The 27,401-nt window shown below is 42.6% G+C and overlaps 2 protein-coding genes across 2 annotated transcripts in view; both read right to left on the reverse strand.

Annotated features, from left to right (window-relative positions):
- LOC140285000 (dynein axonemal heavy chain 5-like) overlaps window positions 1–10,754 on the reverse strand; it is a 14,892-nt gene extending 4,138 nt beyond the window's left edge. Inside the window, exons 1-11 of the mRNA XM_072379058.1 lie at window positions 10,664–10,754; window positions 10,515–10,595; window positions 8,966–9,220; window positions 8,597–8,746; window positions 8,407–8,525; window positions 4,907–5,043; window positions 4,673–4,835; window positions 4,481–4,592; window positions 4,272–4,400; window positions 3,975–4,174; window positions 2,051–2,204 (exon numbers count right to left, since the gene is read on the reverse strand). Coding sequence (XP_072235159.1) covers window positions 2,051–2,204; window positions 3,975–4,174; window positions 4,272–4,400; window positions 4,481–4,592; window positions 4,673–4,835; window positions 4,907–5,043; window positions 8,407–8,525; window positions 8,597–8,746; window positions 8,966–9,220; window positions 10,515–10,595; window positions 10,664–10,753 — 1,590 coding nt within the window. The 5' untranslated portion in view covers window position 10,754. The remainder of the gene's footprint in view (window positions 1–2,050; window positions 2,205–3,974; window positions 4,175–4,271; window positions 4,401–4,480; window positions 4,593–4,672; window positions 4,836–4,906; window positions 5,044–8,406; window positions 8,526–8,596; window positions 8,747–8,965; window positions 9,221–10,514; window positions 10,596–10,663) is intronic.
- Window positions 10,755–12,741: 1,987 nt separating this feature from the next.
- On the reverse strand, window positions 12,742–21,258 carry LOC140285001 (dynein axonemal heavy chain 5-like). Its single transcript, XM_072379059.1, has 5 exons — window positions 21,239–21,258; window positions 20,895–21,032; window positions 16,233–16,384; window positions 15,927–16,134; window positions 12,742–12,868 (listed from the first exon to the last, which is right to left on the reverse strand). Exons 1-5 carry the CDS (start codon window positions 21,256–21,258, stop codon window positions 12,742–12,744), a joined length of 645 nt encoding a protein of 214 aa, XP_072235160.1.
- Between the last annotated feature and the right edge of the window lie 6,143 nt (window positions 21,259–27,401).

Consider the following 27,401-nt stretch of genomic DNA (forward strand, 5'->3'; position numbering starts at 1 on the left):
TTTCTACAGACGAGCTTCTTTAGCGTTAAACCCTTTCTACAGACGAGCTTCTTTAGCGTTAAACCCTTTCTACAGACGAGCTTCTTTAGCGTTAAACCCTTTCTACAGACGAGCTTCTTTAGCGTTAAACCCTTTCTACAGACGAGCTTCTTTAGCGTTAAACCCTTTCTACAGACGAGCTTCTTTAGCGTTAAACCCTTTCTACAGACGAGCTTCTTTAGCGTTAAACCCTTTCTACAGACGAGCTTCTTTAGCGTTAAACCCTTTCTACAGACGAGCTTCTTTAGCGTTAAACCCTTTCTACAGACGAGCTTCTTTAGCGTTAAACCCTTTCTACAGACGAGCTTCTTTAGCGTTAAACCCTTTCTACAGACGAGCTTCTTTAGCGTTAAACCCTTTCTACAGACGAGCTTCTTTAGCGTTAAACCCTTTCTACAGACGAGCTTCTTTAGCGTTAAACCCTTTCTACAGACGAGCTTCTTTAGCGTTAAACCCTTTCTACAGACGAGCTTCTTTAGCGTTAAACCCTTTCTACAGACGAGCTTCTTTAGCGTTAAACCCTTTCTACAGACGAGCTTCTTTAGCGTTAAACCCTTTCTACAGACGAGCTTCTTTAGCGTTAAACCCTTTCTACAGACGAGCTTCTTTAGCGTTAAACCCTTTCTACAGACGAGCTTCTTTAGCGTTAAACCCTTTCTACAGACGAGCTTCTTTAGCGTTAAACCCTTTCTACAGACGAGCTTCTTTAGCGTTAAACCCTTTCTACAGACGAGCTTCTTTAGCGTTAAACCCTTTCTACAGACGAGCTTCTTTAGCGTTAAACCCTTTCTACAGACGAGCTTCTTTAGCGTTAAACCCTTTCTACAGACGAGCTTCTTTAGCGTTAAACCCTTTCTACAGACGAGCTTCTTTAGCGTTAAACCCTTTCTACAGACGAGCTTCTTTAGCGTTAAACCCTTTCTACAGACGAGCTTCTTTAGCGTTAACCCTTTCTACAGACGAGCTTCTTTAGCGTTAAACCCTTTCTACAGACGAGCTTCTTTAGCGTTAAACCCTTTCTACAGACGAGCTTCTTTAGCGTTAAACCCTTTCTACAGACGAGCTTCTTTAGCGTTAAACCCTTTCTACAGACGAGCTTCTTTAGCGTTAAACCCTTTCTACAGACGAGCTTCTTTAGCGTTAAACCCTTTCTACAGACGAGCTTCTTTAGCGTTAAACCCTTTCTACAGACGAGCTTCTTTAGCGTTAAACCCTTTCTACAGACGAGCTTCTTTAGCGTTAAACCCTTTCTACAGACGAGCTTCTTTAGCGTTAAACCCTTTCTACAGACGAGCTTCTTTAGCGTTAAACCCTTTCTACAGACGAGCTTCTTTAGCGTTAAACCCTTTCTACAGACGAGCTTCTTTAGCGTTAAACCCTTTCTACAGACGAGCTTCTTTAGCGTTAAACCCTTTCTACAGACGAGCTTCTTTAGCGTTAAACCCTTTCTACAGACGAGCTTCTTTAGCGTTAAACCCTTTCTACAGACGAGCTTCTTTAGCGTTAAACCCTTTCTACAGACGAGCTTCTTTAGCGTTAAACCCTTTCTACAGACGAGCTTCTTTAGCGTTAAACCCTTTCTACAGACGAGCTTCTTTAGCGTTAAACCCTTTCTACAGACGAGCTTCTTTAGCGTTAAACCCTTTCTACAGACGAGCTTCTTTAGCGTTAAACCCTTTCTACAGACGAGCTTCTTTAGCGTTAAACCCTTTCTACAGACGAGCTTCTTTAGCGTTAAACCCTTTCTACAGACGAGCTTCTTTAGCGTTAAACCCTTTCTACAGACGAGCTTCTTTAGCGTTAAACCCTTTCTACAGACGAGCTTCTTTAGCGTTAAACCCTTTCTACAGACGAGCTTCTTTAGCGTTAAACCCTTTCTACAGACGAGCTTCTTTAGCGTTAAACCCTTTCTACAGACGAGCTTCTTTAGCGTTAAACCCTTTCTACAGACGAGCTTCTTTAGCGTTAAACCCTTTTTACAGACGAGCTGATGTTAGACCTGTTTTCTGACCTGAGGCAGCTGCTTGGCGATGTCTCCGCCCACAAACACGGCTTCCAGGTAGATCCAGAGGTTCTGGACGGACAGCCACTTCTCGATGATCTCTGAGGTGTTGGAGAGCTTCTGGACCCACAGCTGGATGGAAGGCTTGAAGGGAGCGTTGTACCTGCAGGAGGAAGAAGAACATCATCATCATCATCATCATCACCCACCTGCAGCCTTTATTTCCTCCTCTTCAGTCGCTCGCTGTTCTGTCCGTTCCACACTCTTTAGTTTCACTCTTTAGTTTCACTCTTTAGTTTCACCCTTTACTTTCACTCTTTAGTTTCACTCTTTGCTTTCACTCTTTAGTTTCACTCTTTGCTTTCACTCTTTGCTTTCACTCTTTGCTTTCACTCTTTAGTTTCACTCTTTAGTTTCACTCTTTGCTTTCACTCTTTAGTTTCACTCTTTAGTTTCACTCTTTGCTTTGACTCTTTAGTTTCACTCTTTGCTTTGACTCTTTAGTTTCACTCTTTAGTTTGACTCTTTAGTTTCACTCTTTGCTTTCACTCTTTGCTTTGACTCTTTAGTTTGACTCTTTAGTTTGACTCTTTAGTTTCACTCTTTGCTTTGACTCTTTAGTTTCACTCTTTGCTTTCACTCTTTGCTTTGACTCTTTAGTTTCACTCTTTGCTTTCACTCTTTAGTTTCAGTCTTTGCTTTCACTCTTTAGTTTCACTCTTTAGGTTGACTCTTTAGTTTCACTCTTTAGTTTCACTCTTTAGGTTGACTCTTTAGTTTCACTCTTTGCTTTCACTCTTTGCTTTGACTCTTTAGTTTCACTCTTTAGTTTCACTCTTTAGTTTCACTCTTTAGTTTCACCCTTTACTTTCACTCTTTAGTTTCACTCTTTAGTTTCACCCTTTACTTTCACTCTTTAGTTTCACTCTTTAGTTTCACTCTTTAGTTTCACTCTTTGCTTTCACTCTTTAGTTTCACTCTTTGCTTTCACTCTTTAGTTTCACTCTTTGCTTTCACTCTTTGCTTTCACTCTTTAGTTTCACTCTTTGCTTTCACTCTTTAGTTTCACTCTTTAGTTTGACTCTTTAGTTTCACTCTTTAGTTTGACTCTTTAGTTTCACTCTTTAGTTTCACTCTTTGCTTTCACTCTTTGCTTTGACTCTTTAGTTTGACTCTTTAGTTTGACTCTTTGCTTTCACTCTTTGCTTTGACTCTTTAGTTTCACTCTTTGCTTTCACTCTTTAGTTTCAGTCTTTGCTTTCACTCTTTAGTTTCACTCTTTAGGTTGACTCTTTAGTTTCACTCTTTAGTTTCACTCTTTGCTTTCACTCTCTAGTTTCACTCTTTGCTTTCACTCTTTGCTTTGACTCTTTAGTTTCACTCTTTAGTTTCACTCTTTAGTTTCACTCTTTGCTTTCACTCTTTGCTTTCACTCTTTAGTTTCACTCTTTAGTTTCACTCTTTACGTTCACTCTTTGCTTTCACTCTTTGCTTTCACTCTTTGCTTTCACTCTTTACTCAGCTTCCTCCACTCTTCCCTGCTTCTTCTTTCCTTAGTCACACTCTTCCTTTATTCCCTGCTTTTTCCTTCCTTAACTCTTTCCTTTGTTGTGTCCTCATTCCTTTCTTCCATCACAGCTCACCTCTTCCTTTCTTTTTTCCCGCCAGCTCCAATCTTCTCTTCCACATTCGTCTTTCCTTCTTTTTACTTAAGTTTCCCTCCTTTCCCTTCTTGTTCTTTACCTTGATATTATATTCCTTCCATCCATCCTTTATTTCCAGGTCCCTACTTTCTTTACTTTCTTTCTTTAATTTCTTCTTCCTACTTCCTTCCTTCCTCTCCTTCTTGCCATTCACTTTCCTTCCAGGTAATCTTCTTCCTTTGTTCTCTTGTCCTTTGTTTTCTTTTCTTTAATCCTTTCTTCCCCCCCACCTGTTGCTCAGCAGTGATGTCAGCACCATCAGACTGTCCTCCATCATGGAGATTTTCTCGGCGGTCTCGGCTCCTCTCAGCAGCAGTTCTCCTCGGGTCCTGAAGGTGGCGAAGCTCAGCGTCTGAGCGCTCCATTCGGCCACCACATCCTTCAGCTTGGCTTCGATGTCGCGTTCCTTCATGGCGCCGATGCAAACATCCTGATCAACAGGGGAAAAAGGTTTTTACACATGGTGGTTCTGAAATGAGGGATCAGCTGGTCCCGTCTTTGTTCTCCTGCTCAGACAAACATCTCACCTCCACGTCCTCTTTGTGTTTCAGCAGCGGAGCCTCCATGATGTTCCTGAGGCAGAAACTCTCTGATTCCACCTGGAAGCTGTGGCTGGTCAGGTCACTGAGGCGAGTCCAGTGTCTGCGCAGCATCGCCTGAACAGTAAGTTCATCACATTGATGACTGGGGATCACTTCCTCTGTGCAGTACAGACCATAAGTGGAGCCAGTCACACCTTATTGGCCATCAGGTGAAGTAGAGGACACGTCTCAGTGAAGTCATCGATGCTTTTCTTCAGATCCTTGAAGGCCTGCCACTCCTTCAGCGCCTTTGGGAGTTTCCTGATCCTAAAAAACAGGAAAAGTGCCAAAATATGTGGAAACTGAGACTAAATGTTTGCATTTGGTGCCCCACACTCCTGCTCCACCTGTTCTGGAACTCCTGCAGCTCGGCGTTGATCTTCTCGATGTTGAGGTCAGCCCACAGGATGTCGTAGTATCCAGCAACGCTGCCGGTGACCGCCGTGTGCAAACTGTAGAGCTTGGACAGCAGCGAGAGCTCCCTTCGGATCCTCTGCAGCTCCGGATACTCTGCAGGGAGGAGCAGGAAGTTCAGGAAGGAGGCAGGGATGACGAAGAAGTGGTCAGGCGCTCAGTCGTACCATTGATGGTCAGCCCAAACAGCTCCTCTCCTCCAGAGTAGGTGGTGTATTTCCTCCACAGCTGGTCAAACTCAGCTTGAAAGCTCTGCAGCCTCTCGTTGGCCTCAGCTGGATCCACTCCGTCCACGCCGGGGCCCCTGCACACACCGGTTTTATTTATTTATTTATCAGACGCTTTTATCCAAAGCTAACAAGCTAATAAGCTAACAATAAGCTCCATAGAAGGAACCCAGGAGTCCGACTCTGTCAGAGGGGACAGAGTAGAGATAGGGTGCAGGCATAGAAGGAAGTGCAGAAAGATAAAGTGCAGAGATAGAGGGGGGAGGGAAGTACAAGGTAAGTGCTGGGATAGGAGATGCTCTCTGAAGAGCTGGGTTTTCAGGAGCTTCTTGAAGATAGACAGGGACGCCCCTGTTCTGGTAGCGCTCGGTAGGTCATTCCACCATCGTGGGACGACACATGAACAGAGTTTGGATTGTCTTAGGCGTGGTGTAGGAGCTGCTAGACGACAATCCTGGGACCAACGGAGGGACCCAGTTGGGACAGAAGCCTTTGCAAGAGCATTCAAGTAGATGGAGCCGTTCCATTAAGCTCTTTGTAGCTAACATCAGGGACTTGGATCTGATGCTAAGGGCAGCCAGAGGAGCTCAATGAACAGAGGGGGGACGTGTTCTTTTAGGCTGATCCAAGACCAGACGCACCGCCGCGTTCTGGACCATCTGCAGAGGTTTCACAGGCTGGAGACCAGTTAGGAAACCAGTTAGGAAACCAGTTAGGAGACCAGTTAGGAAACCAGTTAGGAAACCAGTTAGGAAACCAGTTAGGAGACCAGTTAGGAGACCAGTTAGGAGACCAGTTAGGAAACCAGTTAGGAAACCAGTTAGGAGACCAGTTAGGAGACCAGTTAGGAGACCCGTTAGGAGACCAGTTAGGAAACCAGTTAGGAAACCAGTTAGGAGAGCAGTTAGGAGACCAGTTAGGAAACCAGTTAGGAAACCAGTTAGGAAACCAGTTAGGAGACCAGTTAGGAAACCAGTTAGGAAACCAGTTAGGAAACCAGTTAGGAGACCAGTTAGGAGACCATTTAGGAGACCAGTTAGGAAACCAGTTAGGAAACCAGTTAGGAAACCAGTTAGGAGAGCAGTTAGGAGACCAGTTAGGAGACCAGTTAGGAAACCAGTTAGGAAACCAGTTAGGAAACCAGTTAGGAGAGCAGTTAGGAAACCAGTTAGGAAACCAGTTAGGAGAGCAGTTAGGAAACCAGTTAGGAAACCAGTTAGGAAACCAGTTAGGAAACCAGTTAGGAGAGCAGTTAGGAGAGCAGTTAGGAAACCAGTTAGGAAACCAGTTAGGAAACCAGTTAGGAGACCAGTTAGGAAACCAGTTAGGAGACCAGTTAGGAGACCAGTTAGGAAACCAGTTAGGAAACCAGTTAGGAGAGCAGTTAGGAAACCAGTTAGGAAACCAGTTAGGAAACCAGTTAGGAGACCAGTTAGGAAACCAGTTAGGAAACCAGTTAGGAAACCAGTTAGGAGAGCAGTTAGGAGACCAGTTAGGAGACCAGTTAGGAAACCAGTTAGGAGAGCAGTTAGGAGACCAGTTAGGAAACCAGTTAGGAGACCAGTTAGGAAACCAGTTAGGAGACCAGTTAGGAAACCAGTTAGGAAACCAGTTAGGAGAGCAGTTAGGAGACCAGTTAGGAAACCAGTTAGGAGACCAGTTAGGAAACCAGTTAGGAGACCAGTTAGGAGACCAGTTAGGAAACCAGTTAGGAAACCAGTTAGGAGAGCAGTTAGGAAACCAGTTAGGAAACCAGTTAGGAAACCAGTTAGGAGACCAGTTAGGAGACCAGTTAGGAAACCAGTTAGGAGAGCAGTTAGGAAACCAGTTAGGAAACCAGTTAGGAAACCAGTTAGGAGACCAGTTAGGAGACCAGTTAGGAGACCAGTTAGGAGACCAGTTAGGAAACCAGTTAGGAAACCAGTTAGGAGACCAGTTAGGAAACCAGTTAGGAGACCAGTTAGGAAACCAGTTAGGAGACCAGTTAGGAAACCAGTTAGGAAACCAGTTAGGAGAGCAGTTAGGAGACCAGTTAGGAAACCAGTTAGGAGACCAGTTAGGAAACCAGTTAGGAAACCAGTTAGGAGACCAGTTAGGAGACCAGTTAGGAAACCAGTTAGGAAACCAGTTAGGAGAGCAGTTAGGAGACCAGTTAGGAAACCAGTTAGGAGACCAGTTAGGAAACCAGTTAGGAGACCAGTTAGGAGACCAGTTAGGAAACCAGTTAGGAAACCAGTTAGGAGAGCAGTTAGGAAACCAGTTAGGAAACCAGTTAGGAAACCAGTTAGGAGACCAGTTAGGAGACCAGTTAGGAGACCAGTTAGGAGACCAGTTAGGAAACCAGTTAGGAAACCAGTTAGGAAACCAGTTAGGAGACCAGTTAGGAGACCAGTTAGGAGACCAGTTAGGAAACCAGTTAGGAAACCAGTTAGGAAACCAGTTAGGAGACCAGTTAGGAAACCAGTTAGGAAACCAGTTAGGAAACCAGTTAGGAGACCAGTTAGGAGACCATTTAGGAGACCAGTTAGGAAACCAGTTAGGAAACCAGTTAGGAAACCAGTTAGGAGAGCAGTTAGGAGACCAGTTAGGAGACCAGTTAGGAAACCAGTTAGGAAACCAGTTAGGAAACCAGTTAGGAGAGCAGTTAGGAAACCAGTTAGGAAACCAGTTAGGAGAGCAGTTAGGAAACCAGTTAGGAAACCAGTTAGGAAACCAGTTAGGAGAGCAGTTAGGAGAGCAGTTAGGAGACCAGTTAGGAAACCAGTTAGGAAACCAGTTAGGAGACCAGTTAGGAAACCAGTTAGGAGACCAGTTAGGAGACCAGTTAGGAAACCAGTTAGGAAACCAGTTAGGAGAGCAGTTAGGAAACCAGTTAGGAAACCAGTTAGGAAACCAGTTAGGAGACCAGTTAGGAAACCAGTTAGGAAACCAGTTAGGAAACCAGTTAGGAGAGCAGTTAGGAGACCAGTTAGGAGACCAGTTAGGAAACCAGTTAGGAGAGCAGTTAGGAGACCAGTTAGGAAACCAGTTAGGAGACCAGTTAGGAAACCAGTTAGGAGACCAGTTAGGAAACCAGTTAGGAAACCAGTTAGGAGAGCAGTTAGGAGACCAGTTAGGAAACCAGTTAGGAGACCAGTTAGGAAACCAGTTAGGAGACCAGTTAGGAGACCAGTTAGGAAACCAGTTAGGAAACCAGTTAGGAGAGCAGTTAGGAAACCAGTTAGGAAACCAGTTAGGAAACCAGTTAGGAGACCAGTTAGGAGACCAGTTAGGAGACCAGTTAGGAGACCAGTTAGGAAACCAGTTAGGAAACCAGTTAGGAAACCAGTTAGGAGACCAGTTAGGAAACCAGTTAGGATGTTAGGACCATGGCCTGCAGCAGGAGCTGGGGGGCATGTTGGGTCAGGTATGGTCTGAATACATGTTCCTGGTGCGTTTACCTGCGGTCGTAGTCTGCGCAGAACCTCTGAACGCAGCCCTGGAAGCTCTGCGCCGCGGCCAGCAGGTCGGCCTTCATGCCGGGTCCGATCTTCACCAGAGTGTTCTGGTTCTGCAGCACCTGAAACGCAGCAGACACACACCTGTATGCAGCTCTGCACGGTCAGCAGCGATCCCACGGCTGAGACTCACCAGGGCGCTGAGGTTCTTCCAGCCGTACGCCAGGCCGTCCACGCGCTCCGCGTTCCCGTCGCTGAAGAGCAGCTCGTGTTTCTGCAGCAGGGCGAAGGATTCCTCCACCGGCCCGATGCTGGCGTCCATACGGACCTCCGCCTCCCGGACCTCAAAAACAGAGAGTCGAATGAGTGGAGGAACGAACAGATGAATGAACTCTGCCCTGCGAGGCGGAAATAAGTCGACTGGAGGGAAATGTTTAGCCCCAGGAAAGGAAGGAAGAGCCCAAATATACCTTTAAATGACTCATGTTTATGAGAAAATGAGTGAAACATGAAGTCAAAAGTAAGAAGAACTGGACAGGCAGCCAGTCAGACGCTGACTGACCTCTCTGAGCGCTGCCATGGCGCCTCGGACGTCCTCCAGGTCAGTGATTGGACGCTGCAGCCGCTTGGTCAGCCCGTCCATAAATGAGAGCATGTCGCTCATGCCGGCAGACGCCTGGCGGTTGAGCGCGGCGCCGAAGGCTCGTTTCCAGAGACGACACTCCTGAGCGAGCGACAGCTTCAGCTGCTCGCTGTCGAACAGGATCGGACCCACCAAACGGAGCGCCGGCAGCTCCGAAATCTGCTCCTCCAGCGTCTGCAAAGCATCATGGGTAAAGAGAAAAGCTCCAGGTTTCAGCTGACATCACTCAGAAAGTCAAAGCAGAAATAAATGATCATACGCTCACTATTAGAAGTGAAAGGTACTTAAAAGAGCTGGAAACCGTCATGAAGCAGAATGACACCTTAGAAATGAGCTACACCGTTCAGCCATAACATTATGACCACCAGCCAGCTATGGAGTAGGTCCTCCACCCTGCGTGCTCTGACCGATACAATGACCGAGCTCCATCACATCTTAAAGATCTCACAGTTGGATATTTCCCCAACAGAGCACTTTGCTCTCAGGCTGCAGGTTTCCTTGTGGTTCCCAGAGTTTCTAAAAGCAGAATGGGAGGCAGAGCCTTCAGTTATCAGGCCCCTAAAAGCAGAATGGGAGGCAGAGCCTTCAGTTATCAGGCCCCTAAAAGCAGAATGGGAGGCAGAGCCTTCAGTTATCAGGCCCCTAAAAGCAGAATGGGAGGCAGAGCCTTCATTTATCAGGCCCCTAAAAGCAGAATGGGAGGCAGAGCCTTCAGTTATCAGGCCCCTAAAAGCAGAATGGGAGGCAGAGCCTTCAGTTATCAGGCCCCTAAAAGCAGAATGGGAGGCAGAGCCTTCAGTTATCAGGCCCCTAAAAGCAGAATGGGAGGCAGAGCCTTCAGTTATCAGGCCCCTAAAAGCAGAATGGGAGGCAGAGCCTTCAGTTATCAGGCCCCTCTCTGTGGAACCAGCTGCCAGTTTGGCTTCAGGAAGCAGACACCCTCTCTACCTTTAAGATCAGGCTGAAACTTTCCTTTCTGATAAAGCTTATAGTTAGGGATGGCTCAGGTGACCCTGAAACATCCCATAGTTCTGCTGCTATAGGCCCAGCCTGCTGGGGGAGCTCCCATGATGCACCTCTCCTCCCTCTGACATCATTGCTGTCATTAACTTGTGTTTCTCTCTCTCAGCAGGTGTCTCTGGCCTGGTGTTACGCTGCTTGTTGTCCCCTCTTTCCTGTCCTCTCAGCCCCAGCTGGTCCAGGCAGATGGACCCTTCCTGGTTCTGGTTCTGATGGAGGTTTCTTCCTGTTTAAAGGGAGTTTTTTCTCTCCACAGTCGCCTCATGCAGCTCAGGATCAGAAAGAAGTTTCAGTGGAATCTGTTGGTTTCCTGAGCTGAGAAACTGTTTTAACTGGTTCTGTATGAATTGGACTCGCTCCACCTGTCAGTGATGTTATAACTGATCAGTTAGATGATGCCACTGATGTTCAGAAATGGAGAATAACTTCCTTAATGTCAAAGACTCACGGAGTAGAAGCAGATCTGGGAGCTGAACTCTGTCAGTGAGGGTTCTGACTGCAGGAAGGCCCGGACCTGCTCCTCTGGGTCCTGCAGATATATCCATTAGTGCAGCTCAGCGACAACAACAAGAACAGACTTTAAACAGGCACACAGACCTGGTTCCAGAGAGCAGAAAACCGGCTGAGTTCCTGCAGAGTTTCAGCAGCCGGAGCTTTCAGAGACGACACGATGGAGCCGAGCTGCATCACCAACCTGCTCAAAGAACCACAACAGAATCGGCTTTAATAAGGAGGCAGCAGAGGTCTGCATCTCACCCGTGGGCCTTCGAGAGCCGAGCTCCACATAACAGAAAGGTGGAAAACTTTGGAGGGAAACCAGTGAAATCAGCTGGTTTGATTTCCAGTGAAAATATAAAAAAACCAGTGAAATCAGCTGGTTTGATTTCCAGTGAAAACCAGTGAAAATAAAAATAAAAAACTGTGAAATCAGCTGGTTTGATTTCCAGTGAAAATAAGAAAAAAAAAACAGTGAAATCAGCTGGTTTGAATTTACAGTGAAAATAAAATTTAAAAAAAAACAGTGAAATCAGCTGGTTTGATTTCCAGTGAAAACCAGTGAAAATTTAAAAAAAAAACAGTGAAATCAGCTGGTTTGGGATAAATGGAACCGATTCTGAACTTTTTAAACATGAAGGAACAGGAGTGTGCTGCAGGGCTTTGGAGACAGTCATCAGCATGTGTTTTAGTGCTTTTTAGTCATAAAGTTACAGTTGCTATAGCAACGCCATCAAAGCTTCTATTCGAATGATTCTGGTGCCTCCTCCATCAACAGAATCGGCATTTCAAGGACAGTTTTTCCTACTTCAGACATATACAAAAGCTTATTTAGGTCTTTAATGGACGAGGACTTGTTTCTTGTAGTAAAAGTAAAGGTACAGCAAGCAAGACTTTGCAAATAAACTGCAGTTTAGAAGAGCTTTTAAAGGTTTTACGCACGTCTGGGAACAATCATGAGACTCGAGGAATAATCATTTACATATAAAGTATAATCAGAATGTATTTAAATTTTAGGATCCCCACATATTCACTCGAGTTAAAATTAATTTAAACTGTTAAACTGCAGAAAGCTTCATCACAGTCATGCTCACATGACTTCTCGTCTTGATCCAGGCCTCAGAACAACGCTTCGAATCAAAGGTTTCAGTTCGAAACAAAACCCGTTTCGATTCGCCACCACGAGGTTTCACCATTTGGATCGTTTTTAGTTTTTATAGCTCAGTTTTGGGTTAAACGGCAGGTAAAGTGTCCTTCTGCCTGCTGTCCTCGTCCCTCCACAGTGACGCTGCTCTACAGGCTTTACTTCAAACCTTCTTCTACCTCTGGGCTGAAAATGTGTGTGATCAGTGCTGTAAATGTTGGACTGACTTGGAGACGTCTTTGTGTTCGGCCAGCTGTCTGTCCAGAGGTCGCAGCACCGGCGGCTTCACCCGGATGTCTTCTCCAGCACCACGAACCGCCGCCTGTTCCACCTGACAGACAGTGAAAAAGCCTCATTTCGCTGCCATCTATCATCCGATCAGGATTTCCTGACAGAATTAAGAAGAAGCTGACTAAGGAAACGCGATGAGTGACGTACCTGCTGCTGTTTGTACTGCAGCTGGCAGAAAGTCCACAGAGGAATATCTTTGGTTGCAGACAACACAACACCCAGCAGCTTATTTACTGCAGTCTGAAACACAACCAACACGCATCCATTTTAGTTTAAGAGCAGCAAAATCTGAAGAAACCACAGAAAAAATGGACAGAAATACCTGAATGTCCTCCAGACTGGGTCTGAAAAGGATGTGAGGGATGGCGAGCAGGATGGAGGCTCTGAGGAGAGGAGGAGGAGGAGCTGACGGACGGCTGTGGGAGGAAGAGGAGGAGAAGAGCTGCTGGAGTTTGGAGTCATGAAGTCTCCTCCTCAAAGCGTCCAGGGAAGATCTGGTGGCTGATGGAAAAGAAGAATTAGGACGGAGAAATCAAAGGAAGAAGATGAGGACAGAGTAGGGAGGAAGGAAATGTCTGACCTTCTACCAAAGCTTCAGTGTTGCGATGACAGAGCTGACCAATCAGGTTGTAGAAATGACAAGGAAGACAGGAGGTGCAGCGAGTTTTCTGTTTAGAGTCTGGATGGAGACACTGGAAAGATCCCTGCGAGGAGACAAAGCCCCGAGGAGGACATGAACACCTGGTTAAAAACTCAGTCCTCTTCTTCTCTCTGTGGGCGTTACCTCCAGGTTGAGCATCTCTGCCGCCTTCATCCTCCTCTTCAGCTCCTCAACCAGCTGAGACACGTACTTCTGGAGCTGCTGACTCTGCCTGCACACAAACAGCTGCTGTGACGCACTGCAGGCGTTCACACAGGCTTCACTGGACAGTTATTCACCTGTTTTACTATGTAAATCAAACCAGTGAAATCAGCTGGTTTGATTTCCAGTGAAAACCAGTGAAAATAAAAAATAAAATACAGTGAAATCAGCTGGTTTGATTTCCAGTGAAAACCAGTGAAAATAAAAAATAAAATACAGTGAAATCAGCTGGTTTGATTTCCAGTGAAAATAAAAAATAAAAAACTGTGAAATCAGCTGGTTTGATTTCCAGTGAAAACCAGTGAAAATTTAAAAAAAAACAGTGAAATCAGCTGGTTTGATTTCCAGTGAAAACCAGTGAAAATAGAATAAAAAAAAAACAGTGAAATCAGCTGGTTTGATTTCCAGTGAAAACCAGTGAAAATTTAAAAAAAAAACAGTGAAATCAGCTGGTTTGATTTCCAGTGAAAACCAGTGAAAATAAAAAATAAAAAACAGTGAAATCAGCTGGTTTGATTTCCAGTGAAAACCAGTGAAAATAAAATTAAAAAAACAGTGAAATCAGCTGGTTTGATTTCCAGTGAAAACCAGTGAAAATTAAAAAAAAACAGTGAAATCAGCTGGTTTGATTTCCAGTGAAAACCAGTGAAAATTGTAAAAAAAAAACAGTGAAATCAGCTGGTTTGATTTCCAGTGAAAACCAGTGAAAATTTTAAAAAAAAAACAGTGAAATCAGCTGGTTTGATTTCCAGTGAAAACCAGTGAAAAAAAAAAACAGTGAAATCAGCTGGTTTGATTTCCAGTGAAAACCAGTGAAAATTTTTTTAAAAAAACAGTGAAATCAGCTGGTTTGATTTCCAGTGAAAACCAGTGAAAATTTAAAAAAAAACAGTGAAATCAGCTGGTTTGATTTCCAGTGAAAATAAAAAATAAAAAACAGTGAAATCAGCTGGTTTGATTTCCAGTGAAAACCAGTGAAAATTTAAAAAAAACCCAGTGAAATCAGCTGGTTTGATTTCCAGTGAAAACCAGTGAAAATAAAAAAAAACAGTGAAATCAGCTGGTTTGATTTCCAGTGAAAACCAGTGAAAATAGAATTTAAAAATAAAACAGTGAAATCAGCTGGTTTGATTTCCAGTGAAAACCAGTGAAAATTTTAAAAAAAAACAGTGAAATCAGCTGGTTTGATTTCCAGTGAAAACCAGTGAAAATAAAAAAAAAAAAACTGTGAAATCAGCTGGTTTGATTTCCAGTGAAAACCAGTGAAAATTTTTAAAAAAGAACAGTGAAATCAGCTGGTTTGATTTCCAATGAAAACCAGTGAAATTATTTTTAAAAACCAGTGAAATCAGCTGGTTTGATTTCCAGTGAAAACCAGTGAAAATTTTTAAAAAAAAACAGTGAAATCAGCTGGTTTGATTTCCAGTGAAAACCAGTGAAAATTGTAAAAAAAAAACCAGTGAAATCAGCTGGTTTGATTTCCAGTGAAAACCAGTGAAAATAAAATAAAAAAAACAGTGAAATCAGCTGGTTTGAGATAAATGGAACCGATTCTGAACTTTTTAAACATGAAGGAACAGGACTGTGCTGCAGGGCTTTTACTATGTAAAGTTATTTCTGAATCCCTACGTCAGGAACTCCGGTCCTGGAGGGTCGCTGTCCTGCAGGTTTTAGACGTTTCCCTGCTTCAAAGCACCTGATTCAGATTAAATGAAACTCTTCAAAAGATTGTTACATTCTGCACAAACCAGCTAATGAGGCATTGATCTGAATCAGGGAAACATCTAAAACCTGCAGGGAAACATCTAAAACCTGCAGGGAAACATCTAAAACCTGCAGGGAAACATCTAAAACCTGCAGGGAAACGTCTAAAACCTGCAGGGAAACATCTAAAACCTGCAGGGAAACGTCTAAAACCTGCAGGGAAACATCTAAAACCTGCAGGGAAACGTCTAAAACCTGCAGGGAAACATCTAAAACCTGCGGAGAAACATCTAAAACCTGCAGGGAAACATCTAAAACCTGCAGGGAAACATCTAAAACCTGCAGGAAACATCTAAAACCTGCAGGGAAACATCTAAAACCTGCAGGAAACATCTAAAACCTGCAGGGAAACGTCTAAAACCTGCAGGGAAACATCTAAAACCTGCAGGGAAACATCTAAAACCTGCAGGGAAACGTCTAAAACCTGCAGGGAAACATCTAAAACCTGCAGGGAAACATCTAAAACCTGCAGGGAAACGTCTAAAACCTGCAGGGAAACGTCTAAAACCTGCAGGGAAACGTCTAAAACCTGCAGGGAAACATCTGAAACCTGCAGGAAACATCTAAAACCTGCAGGGAAACATCTAAAACCTGCAGGGAAACGTCTAAAACCTGCAGGGAAACGTCTAAAACCTGCAGGGAAACATCTAAAACCTGCGGAGAAACATCTAAAACCTGCAGGGAAACATCTAAAACCTGCAGGGAAACATCTAAAACCTGCAGGAAACGTCTAAAACCTGCAGGGAAACGTCTAAAACCTGCAGGGAAACATCTAAAACCTGCAGGGAAACATCTAAAACCTGCAGGAAAACATCTAAAACCTGCAGGGAAACGTCTAAAACCTGCAGGGAAACGTCTAAAACCTGCAGGGAAACATCTAAAACCTGCAGGAAACATCTAAAACCTGCAGGAAACATCTAAAACCTGCAGGGAAACGTCTAAAACCTGCAGGGAAACATCTAAAACCTGCAGGGAAACATCTAAAACCTGCAGGGAAACATCTAAAACCTGCAGGGAAACATCTAAAACCTGCAGGGAAACGTCTAAAACCTGCAGGAAACATCTAAAACCTGCAGGGAAACATCTAAAACCTGCAGGACACATCTAAAACCTGCAGGGAAACATCTAAAACCTGCAGGACAGCGGCCCTCCAGGACCGGAGTTTGACATCCCTGCCCTACGTAATGATCCACTGGTTTAAATCAGTAGTTTAAAGCAGAGAAACATCTGAAACATGCAGAGCAGCGGCCCTCAGGATCCAGAATGATCCAGGACCGGTAGCACATGTGTAGGCGGCACATTACCAGCCCAGAGTGGCGGCGGCAGCTCGGACCGAGCGGTCCGCCTGGAGCAGGAGGTCCTGGGGTGAGACGGGCGAATCCTCCGGCAGGACCAGCAGACAGCAGGACGACATGGACTCAAGCAGCCGACCGATGCGACACTCCAACAGGTCTGAGGCCACTTTGGCCACCTGGTCCAGTTCTTTCAGAGCCCCATACACACCCTGAATGACTGAGCAGGACAGAGTGGACTTATTATGGGATGTTTTACTCGTCTGAGATGTTTCTGTGCTTCACTCTTCATGCATTTCTGCAGGAATCTGACTTTACATGCATCAGTGTTGAGAGAAGCCCAGGAGAGTGTGGTGAGTCCTGGGGACAGAGCCGCCTCCACCCGACTGACGAAGGGCTGCATGACGGGGAGGAGGAGAGGCGGGACCCTGCTGACGGCAGAGCTGTAGTCCTGGAGCAGATCCAGCAGCCTGGACCAGAACACAGAACCAGTCTCAGGTGACCAAAGCAAGCAGGGTGGGTTGAGAAAAGCCGGGGATGCAGCTGGATAAATACAACTACGAGTTTCTGATTCAGTTTGAAATAGTTTGGGCTGTTTTGCACGTTCCTGGGCCTGAAACTGACATTTTTAAGGGCTTTTGTGGCAAAACTTCCTGTGTACGGCTGTGCATGTGCAGGGCTCACAACTGTAGGGGAGCCAGAGAGTGAAAATGTGCTCAATTATACAGTCTAACATTAAGAAAATGTGCTAAATTATACAGTCTAACATTAAGAAAATGTGCTAAATTATACAGTCTAACATTAAGAAAATGTGCTAAATTATACAGTCTAACATTAAGAAAATGTGCTAAATTATACAGTCTAACATTAAGAAAATGTGCTAAATTATACAGTCTAACATTAAGAAAATGTGCTAAATTATACAGTCTAACATTAAGAAAATGTGCTAAATTATACAGTCTAACATTAAGAAAATGTGCTAAATTATACAGTCTAACATTAAGAAAATGTGCTAAATTATACAGTCTAATATTAAGAAAATGTGCTCAATTATACAGTCTAATATTAAGAAAATGTGCTAAATTATACAGTCTAACATTAAGAAAATGTGCTAAATTATACAGTCTAACATTAAGAAAATGTGCTAAATTATACAGTCTAACATTAAGAAAATGTGCTAAATTATACAGTCTAATATTAAGAAAATGTGCTCAATTATACAGTCTAATATTAAGAAAATGTGCTAAATTATACAGTCTAACATTAAGAAAATGTGCTAAATTATACAGTCTAATATTAAGAAAATGTGCTAAATTATACAGTCTAATATTAAGAAAATGTGCTAAATTATACAGTCTAATATTAAGAAAATGTGCTAAATTATACAGTCTAATATTAAGAAAATGTGCTAAATTATACAGTCTAATATTAAGAAAATGTGCTCAATTATACAGTCTAATATTAAGAAAATGTGCTAAATTATACAGTCTAACATTAAGAAAATGTGCTAAATTATACAGTCTAACATTAAGAAAATGTGCTAAATTATACAGTCTAACATTAAGAAAATGTGCTAAATTATACAGTCTAACATTAAGAAAATGTGCTAAATTATACAGTCTAACATTAAGAAAATGTGCTAAATTATACAGTCTAACATTAAGAAAATGTGCTAAATTATACAGTCTAACATTAAGAAAATGTGCTAAATTATACAGTCTAACATTAAGAAAATGTGCTAAATTATACAGTCTAACATTAAGAAAATGTGCTAAATTATACAGTCTAATATTAAGAAAATGTGCTCAATTATACAGTCTAATATTAAGAAAATGTGCTAAATTATACAGTCTAACATTAAGAAAATGTGCTAAATTATACAGTCTAACATTAAGAAAATGTGCTAAATTATACAGTCTAACATTAAGAAAATGTGCTAAATTATACAGTCTAATATTAAGAAAATGTGCTCAATTATACAGTCTAATATTAAGAAAATGTGCTAAATTATACAGTCTAACATTAAGAAAATGTGCTAAATTATACAGTCTAATATTAAGAAAATGTGCTAAATTATACAGTCTAATATTAAGAAAATGTGCTAAATTATACAGTCTAATATTAAGAAAATGTGCTAAATTATACAGTCTAATATTAAGAAAATGTGCTAAATTATACAGTCTAATATTAAGAAAATGTGCTCAATTATACAGTCTAATATTAAGAAAATGTGCTAAATTATACAGTCTAACATTAAGAAAATGTGCTAAATTATACAGTCTAACATTAAGAAAATGTGCTAAATTATACAGTCTAATATTAAGAAAATGTGCTAAATTATACAGTCTAACATTAAGAAAATGTGCTAAATTATACAGTCTAACATTAAGAAAATGTGCTAAATTATACAGTCTAATATTAAGAAAATGTGCTAAATTATACAGTCTAATATTAAGAAAATGTGCTAAATTATACAGTCTAATATTAAGAAAATGTGCTAAATTATACAGTCTAATATTAAGAAAATGTGCTAAATTATACAGTCTAATATTAAGAAAATGTGCTAAATTATACAGTCTAACATTAAGAAAATGTGCTAAATTATACAGTCTAACATTAAGAAAATGTGCTAAATTATACAGTCTAACATTAAGAAAATGTGCTAAATTATACAGTCTAACATTAAGAAAATGTGCTAAATTATACAGTCTAACATTAAGAAAATGTGCTAAATTATACAGTCTAATATTAAGAAAATGTGCTAAATTATACAGTCTAACATTAAGAAAATGTGCTAAATTATACAGTCTAACATTAAGAAAATGTGCTAAATTATACAGTCTAACATTAAGAAAATGTGCTAAATTATACAGTCTAATATTAAGAAAATGTGCTAAATTATACAGTCTAACATTAAGAAAATGTGCTAAATTATACAGTCTAACATTAAGAAAATGTGCTAAATTATACAGTCTAATATTAAGAAAATGTGCTAAATTATACAGTCTAACATTAAGAAAATGTGCTAAATTATACAGTCTAACATTAAGAAAATGTGCTAAATTATACAGTCTAACATTAAGAAAATGTGCTAAATTATACAGTCTAATATTAAGAAAATGTGCTAAATTATACAGTCTAACATTAAGAAAATGTGCTAAATTATACAGTCTAATATTAAGAAAATGTGCTAAATTATACAGTCTAATATTAAGAAAATGTGCTAAATTATACAGTCTAATATTAAGAAAATGTGCTAAATTATACAGTCTAATATTAAGAAAATGTGCTAAATTATACAGTCTAACATTAAGAAAATGTGCTAAATTATACAGTCTAACATTAAGAAAATGTGCTAAATTATACAGTCTAATATTAAGAAAATGTGCTAAATTATACAGTCTAACATTAAGAAAATGTGCTAAATTATACAGTCTAACATTAAGAAAATGTGCTAAATTATACAGTCTAATATTAAGAAAATGTGCTAAATTATACAGTCTAACATTAAGAAAATGTGCTAAATTATACAGTCTAACATTAAGAAAATGTGCTAAATTATACAGTCTAATATTAAGAAAATGTGCTAAATTATACAGTCTAATATTAAGAAAATGTGCTAAATTATACAGTCTAACATTAAGAAAATGTGCTAAATTATACAGTCTAACATTAAGAAAATGTGCTAAATTATACAGTCTAATATTAAGAAAATGTGCTAAATTATACAGTCTAACATTAAGAAAATGTGCTAAATTATACAGTCTAACATTAAGAAAATGTGCTAAATTATACAGTCTAACATTAAGAAAATGTGCTAAATTATACAGTCTAATATTAAGAAAATGTGCTAAATTATACAGTCTAATATTAAGAAAATGTGCTAAATTATACAGTCTAACATTAAGAAAATGTGCTAAATTATACAGTCTAATATTAAGAAAATGTGCTAAATTATACAGTCTAACATTAAGAAAATGTGCTAAATTATACAGTCTAACATTAAGAAAATGTGCTAAATTATACAGTCTAATATTAAGAAAATGTGCTAAATTATACAGTCTAACATTAAGAAAATGTGCTAAATTATACAGTCTAACATTAAGAAAATGTGCTAAATTATACAGTCTAATATTAAGAAAATGTGCTAAATTATACAGTCTAACATTAAGAAAATGTGCTAAATTATACAGTCTAACATTAAGAAAATGTGCTAAATTATACAGTCTAATATTAAGAAAATGTGCTAAATTATACAGTCTAACATTAAGAAAATGTGCTAAATTATACAGTCTAATATTAAGAAAATGTGCTAAATTATACAGTCTAATATTAAGAAAATGTGCTAAATTATACAGTCTAATATTAAGAAAATGTGCTAAATTATACAGTCTAATATTAAGAAAATGTGCTAAATTATACAGTCTAATATTAAGAAAATGTGCTAAATTATACAGTCTAATATTAAGAAAATGTGCTAAATTATACAGTCTAACATTAAGAAAATGTGCTAAATTATACAGTCTAACATTAAGAAAATGTGCTAAATTATACAGTCTAACATTAAGAAAATGTGCTAAATTATACAGTCTAATATTAAGAAAATGTGCTAAATTATACAGTCTAATATTAAGAAAATGTGCTAAATTATACAGTCTAATATTAAGAAAATGTGCTAAATTATACAGTCTAATATTAAGAAAATGTGCTAAATTATACAGTCTAACATTAAGAAAATGTGCTAAATTATACAGTCTAACATTAAGAAAATGTGCTAAATTATACAGTCTAATATTAAGAAAATATGGGCTGGATCCTAACAGGACAGAAAACAAGCAGCCAGACCTAAAATCTGTCATCTCCTTTTTCAGCCCAGTGTGGTTTGAGTCAGATTAAAAACATGTCGATGTACAATAAAAGGAAACAAAGAGAGTCTCTCTGCATCTTTAGCCTCCAACAGCTGAACACAAAGCAACTCACCGGCTGTACAAAGCTTTGATCTGTGCCTCTCTGGACGTCATCTTTAAGACGACCTTTGGCACCGTCACACCCAGTTTGGTCATGCAGCGGGCCTCCTGCAGCAGCTCCAGCACCACGGGGTCCAGGTTCACTAAAAGGCTCTGAGAGGCAAACAAACCAGTTCCTCACAAGCTCCAGTCCAGGGCTGAAAGGTTTCTGGCATGAAGTCTGAGCAACTCTGAGACTCTGAGAGCTTCAAGTCTTTCTGAACAAAACTGACTACGACAAAGATAAAGTTAAGCTGTGAACTCCTGGTGGTACAAAGTTGTGATTCTAACTGGAAACCAATAAGTTTTCACTGTCACCAGAAGCCAGAATCAGTCATTTAAATGAATCAAACCAAGCTCTGTTAAACACATAACCCCCCCTCAGCGTTCCAGATGTTTCTCTGGTGATGGAGCTTATCTTCTGCACCTTGCTGTTTTCCCGCCGGAGCAGCAGGGCGGCGTTCAGGCTCTGCGGTGCGCCCTCTGCAGCCTGACTCCACCCCTGCAGCTGCAGCACCTCATACTGCAATAACACCGCGGCCGTCTTGTTGTAACTCTGGATCACTTTGGTCATCTCGGGTCCCTGGAACAGAGGCAGACAAGCAGGGTCACTGAGCTCCTACTGACCGGGGATGACTGATGTGGTAAAAGCAGACTCTGCACCTTAAGGACATCAAGTTTGGTCTTCAGGATCAACATCGGAGCTTCGATCCTCCTGAAAAGCTGACGGCACCAGAGGATCCTTCCTGCCACCTGAGAGACGGATAACCACAGATTTATAAAATCAGGAACAGCAGTAAAACGGACAGATTTACACCAGAATTCCTTGTTTTTCATCAAATCAAATCAAGTTTATTTGTATAGCCCTTTACAATATATAGTCCATAAGGTTCCCAAAGTGCTTTACATGCAAGTCATAAAACAGTAACCGACATTAAATAAATATAGTTAATAAAACAGTCCATAAAATGGCTCATAAAACCAAACATAAACCAGGATAAGCAATGACCTGAGGAAAGGACTTCTCTAGTTGCTGTTAAAAGCTAGATTAAAGAAGTGGATCTTCAGCTTTGACTTAAAAAGGTTTATTCCACAATCTGGGGGCGAAAGAGCGGTGACCCCACTGTTTACATTTAGATCTGGGGACATCCAGTAAAAGCTGAGGAGCTTGGGCCCTGCCAGGGTCCCGGATGCTTAGGATCTGGGATAGATAGGTGGGCCCCAGGCCGTTAAAGGCCTTAAAAACAAACATTAAAAATTTAAAATCAATTCTAAAACGGACTGGAAGCCAGAGGAGCGACGAAAGGACCGGGGAGATAAGCTCACGTCTGGTTAAAAATCTGGCAGCAGCGTTTTGTACCAGCTGAAGACGTCCAATAGAAGTCTGGGAGAGGCCAGCCTACAGGGCTGCAACAGTCCAGGCTTCAAAAGGCTTCACTTTGGCCAAGAGACGCAGCTGGAAGAAGCTAGTTCTGACCACAGAACTAATCTGTTTGTCAAATTTTATTCTGCAGTCGAACATCTCACCAAGATCTTTTATGTTTTAAAAGAAGGAGCCCGAGTTTTCAGCAAAAGTGCTGGACAGCGGAGAACAGAATATATTCCGTTTAGCTGTCTTTAAGGTGCAGGAAGTTCTTTCCCAGCCACTGCTTTACGTCATTTAGACAGTCCACTAACCTGGTGAGTGCGGAGCTTTCGGCAGATATAACTGCACATCATCAGCGTAAAAGTGGAAGGACAGGTCGTGTTTTTAGTATAATACAAGCAGCAAATACAGGGAGAACAGGATAGGGCCAAGAATCGATCCTTGAGGGACTCCACAGGAGCTTGAGATGAGCAGTGGATTCATTCTAGTTTTTATGATCTTTGAACTGTTGATCAACGGAAATATTCAGCGGTGGAGCCTTTAAGGAAGTCGTGGCATCAGAGATGTGATACAGAACCAGGTGATACAGAACCAGGTGATACAGAACCAGGGGATACAGAACCAGGGGATACAGACCAGGGGATACAGAACCAGGGGATACAGAACCAGGTGATACAGAACCAGGTGATACAGAACCAGGGGATACAGACCAGGGGATACAGAACCAGGGGATACAGAACCAGGTGATACAGAACCAGGTTATAGAGAACCAGGGGATACAGAACCAGGTGATACAGAACCAGGGGATACAGAACCAGGTGATAGAGAACCAGGGGATACAGAACCAGGGGATACAGAACCAGGGGATACAGAACCAGGTGATACAGAACCAGGGGATACAGAACCAGGGGATACAGAACCAGGGGACACAGAACCAGGTGATAGAGAACCAGGTGATAGAGAACCAGGGGATACTGAACCAGGGGATACAGAACCAGGTGATAGAGAACCAGGGGATACAGAACCAGGGGATACAGAACCAGGTGATAGAGAACCAGGTGATACAGAACCAGGTGATAGAGAACCAGGTGATACAGAACCAGGGGATACAGAACCAGGTGATAGAGAACCAGGTGATGCAGAACCAGGGGATACAGAACCAGGGGATGCAGAACCAGGGGATACAGAACCAGGTGATAGAGAACCAGGGGATACAGAACCAGGGGATAGAGAACCAGGGGACACAGAACCAGGGGATACAGAACCAGGTGATACAGAACCAGGGGATACAGAACCAGGTGATACAGAACCAGGTTATAGAGAACCAGGGGATACAGAACCAGGTGATAGAGAACCAGGTGATGCAGAACCAGGGGATACAGAACCAGGTGATACAGAACCAGGTTATAGAGAACCAGGGGATACAGAACCAGGTGATAGAGAACCAGGTGATGCAGAACCAGGTGATAGAGAACCAGGTGATAGAGAACCAGGGGATACAGAACCAGGTGATAGAGAACCAGGGGATACAGAACCAGGGGATACAGAACCAGGGGATACAGAACCAGGTGATAGAGAACCAGGGGATACAGAACCAGGGGATACAGAACCAGGGGACACAGAACCAGGTGATAGAGAACCAGGTGATAGAGAACCAGGGGATACAGAACCAGGTGATAGAGAACCAGGTGATGCAGAACCAGGTGATAGAGAACCAGGTGATAGAGAACCAGGGGATACAGAACCAGGTGATAGAGAACCAGGGGATACAGAACCAGGTGATAGAGAACCAGGGGATACAGAACCAGGTGATAGAGAACCAGGTGATACAGAACCAGGGGATACAGAACCAGGGGATATAGAACCAGGTGATAGAGAACCAGGTGATAGAGAACCAGGTGATACAGAACCAGGTGATACAGAACCAGGGGATACAGAACCAGGTGATAGAGAACCAGGTGATACAGAACCAGGTGATAGAGAACCAGGGGATACAGAACCAGGTGATACAGAACCAGGTGATAGAGAACCAGGGGATACAGAACCAGGTGATAGAGAACCAGGGGATACAGAACCAGGGGATACAGAACCAGGGGATACAGAACCAGGTGATAGAGAACCAGGGGATACAGAACCAGGGGATACAGAACCAGGGGACACAGAACCAGGTGATAGAGAACCAGGTGATAGAGAACCAGGGGATACAGAACCAGGTGATAGAGAACCAGGGGATACAGAACCAGGGGACACAGAACCAGGGGACACAGAACCAGGTGATAGAGAACCAGGTGATAGAGAACCAGGGGATACAGAACCAGGGGACACAGAACCAGGTGATAGAGAACCAGGGGATACAGAACCAGGTGATAGAGAACCAGGGGATACAGAACCAGGGGATACAGAACCAGGGGATACAGAACCAGGGGATACAGAACCAGGGGATACAGAACCAGGGGACACAGAACCAGGTGATAGAGAACCAGGTGATAGAGAACCAGGGGATACTGAACCAGGGGATACAGAACCAGGTGATAGAGAACCAGGGGATACAGAACCAGGGGATACAGAACCAGGGGATACAGAACCAGGTGATAGAGAACCAGGTGATACAGAACCAGGTGATAGAGAACCAGGTGATACAGAACCAGGGGATACAGAACCAGGTGATAGAGAACCAGGTGATGCAGAACCAGGGGATACAGAACCAGGGGATGCAGAACCAGGGGATACAGAACCAGGTGATACAGAACCAGGGGATACAGAACCAGGGGATAGAGAACCAGGTGATAGAGAACCAGGTGATACAGAACCAGGTGATAGAGAACCAGGTGATACAGAACCAGGGGATACAGAACCAGGTGATAGAGAACCAGGTGATGCAGAACCAGGGGATACAGAACCAGGGGATGCAGAACCAGGGGATACAGAACCAGGTGATAGAGAACCAGGGGATACAGAACCAGGGGATACAGAACCAGGTGATACAGAACCAGGGGATACAGAACCAGGTGATACAGAACCAGGTTATAGAGAACCAGGGGATACAGAACCAGGTGATAGAGAACCAGGTGATGCAGAACCAGGTGATAGAGAACCAGGTGATAGAGAACCAGGGGATACAGAACCAGGTGATAGAGAACCAGGGGATACAGAACCAGGGGATACAGAACCAGGGGATACAGAACCAGGTGATAGAGAACCAGGGGATACAGAACCAGGGGATACAGAACCAGGGGACACAGAACCAGGTGATAGAGAACCAGGTGATAGAGAACCAGGGGATAGAGAACCAGGGGATACAGAACCAGGTGATAGAGAACCAGGGGATACAGAACCAGGGGATACAGAACCAGGGGATACAGAACCAGGTGATAGAGAACCAGGTGATACAGAACCAGGTGATAGAGAACCAGGTGATACAGAACCAGGTGATACAGAACCAGGTGATGCAGAACCAGGTGATACAGAACCAGGGGACACAGAACCAGGGGATACAGAACCAGGGGATACAGAACCAGGTGATACAGAACCAGGGGATACAGAACCAGGTGATGCAGAACCAGGTGATACAGAACCAGGTGATACAGAACCAGGGGATACAGAACCAGGGGATACAGAACCAGGTGATACAGAACCAGGGGACACAGAACCAGGTGATAGAGAACCAGGTGATACAGAACCAGGGGATACAGAACCAGGTGATACAGAACCAGGTGATACAGAACCAGGGGATACAGAACCAGGTGATGCAGAACCAGGTGATACAGAACCAGGGGACACAGAACCAGGTGATACAGAACCAGGGGATACAGAACCAGGTGATACAGAACCAGGTGATACAGAACCAGGGGATACAGAACCAGGTGATGCAGAACCAGGTGATAGAGAACCAGGGGACACAGAATCAGGTGATACAGAACCAGGGGATACAGAACCAGGGGACACAGAACCAGGTGATAGAGAACCAGGTGATAGAGAACCAGGTGATACAGAACCAGGTGATGCAGAACCAGGGGATATAGAACCAGGGGATACAGAACCAGGGGATACAGAACCAGGTGATACAGAACCAGGGGATACAGAACCAGGTGATGCAGAACCAGGTGATAGAGAACCAGGGGACACAGAACCAGGTGATACAGAACCAGGGGATACAGAACCAGGGGACACAGAACCAGGGGACACAGAGCAGCAGGTAAGGGTTCAGCTCATCTTTACGACTTAATGATGCTTTCAAACCAGAAGCTTGTACCGGTGGCAGGTGGCGTCCAGTGGGGGGGTTGTCTCGCTGTTTTTGGTAGGTCTTCCACAGCAGCTCCAGCTCTCTGCTGTACCGCTGCAGCAGCAGCAGATGGTTCGGTTTCAGGTCCAGACCAGCTGCCGGACCCGACTCAAACACCGACAGCAGCTGCAGCATCCGCTCCGTCTGCAGCACAAACACTCAGTCAGAGGGAGGGTCTTCCATGGTATTCAGAGCTGGATCCGGCTGAACTCACAGTGGGACACCGTCGGAACCAGAAGTCCAGCAGGGACTGAAGAGACTGGAACAAACCCCGGACCTGGAGCTGGAAGTCTGCGTAGTCACTGTCAAACTGACACACACGGAGCTGTTTTTATGTTTTCTCCCTCAGAGTCACTGTCAGCAGAAGAAGGTTCTTATCAACCAACCTCCAGCTGACGATGGTCCAGGAAGTCGTAGGTCTTGGACTTGGTCACGGAGACAAAGGTCTGGTACTGAGCAGAAATACTGGAAATGCCCTCCACCTGGAACACACCTGAAGGTCTCCGTTATGGTGTTTGGTTTAAGACCTCAACAAACTCATGTCTTGATTTACCTCAAAGTCTTAAACTCTTAAACTAATTACATTAAGAAAAGTAAAGTAGTTAAATACAGCAGTAAAGTCCTGATCAGCCTCATTTCTTTATTTATTCAAATAAAAACAGGAAACAGCTGCAGAGATTCACTGAAACATGTCAAACTGACACTTTAAAGGTTTCAGAAAGCTGCAGAACTATTGATCAACTATTGATCAGGACACTTTAAAGGTTACAGAAAGCTGCAGAACTGTTGATCAGGACACTTCAAAGGTTACAGAAAGCTGCAGAACTATTGAT

Source organism: Leuresthes tenuis, unplaced genomic scaffold (assembly GCF_036924035.1).
Source record: "Leuresthes tenuis unplaced genomic scaffold, fLeuTen1.0.hap1 SCAF_24, whole genome shotgun sequence".
In the NCBI taxonomy this organism is placed as follows: domain Eukaryota; kingdom Metazoa; phylum Chordata; class Actinopteri; order Atheriniformes; family Atherinopsidae; genus Leuresthes; species Leuresthes tenuis.

What these genes read in the sequence shown, in the direction of transcription:
- LOC140285001 (XM_072379059.1), bottom strand. Translation starts at nt 21,258, where the DNA reads ATGACTGATTCTGGCTTCTG. An exon ending in ATCAAAGCTTTGTACAGCCG is followed by an intron (nt 16,385 to 20,894) that starts GTGAGTTGCTTT and finishes GTTCTGGTCCAG; the next exon opens with GCTGCTGGATCTGCTCCAGG. An exon ending in TTCTCTCAACACTGATGCAT is followed by an intron (nt 16,135 to 16,232) that starts GTAAAGTCAGAT and finishes TGTCCTGCTCAG; the next exon opens with TCATTCAGGGTGTGTATGGG.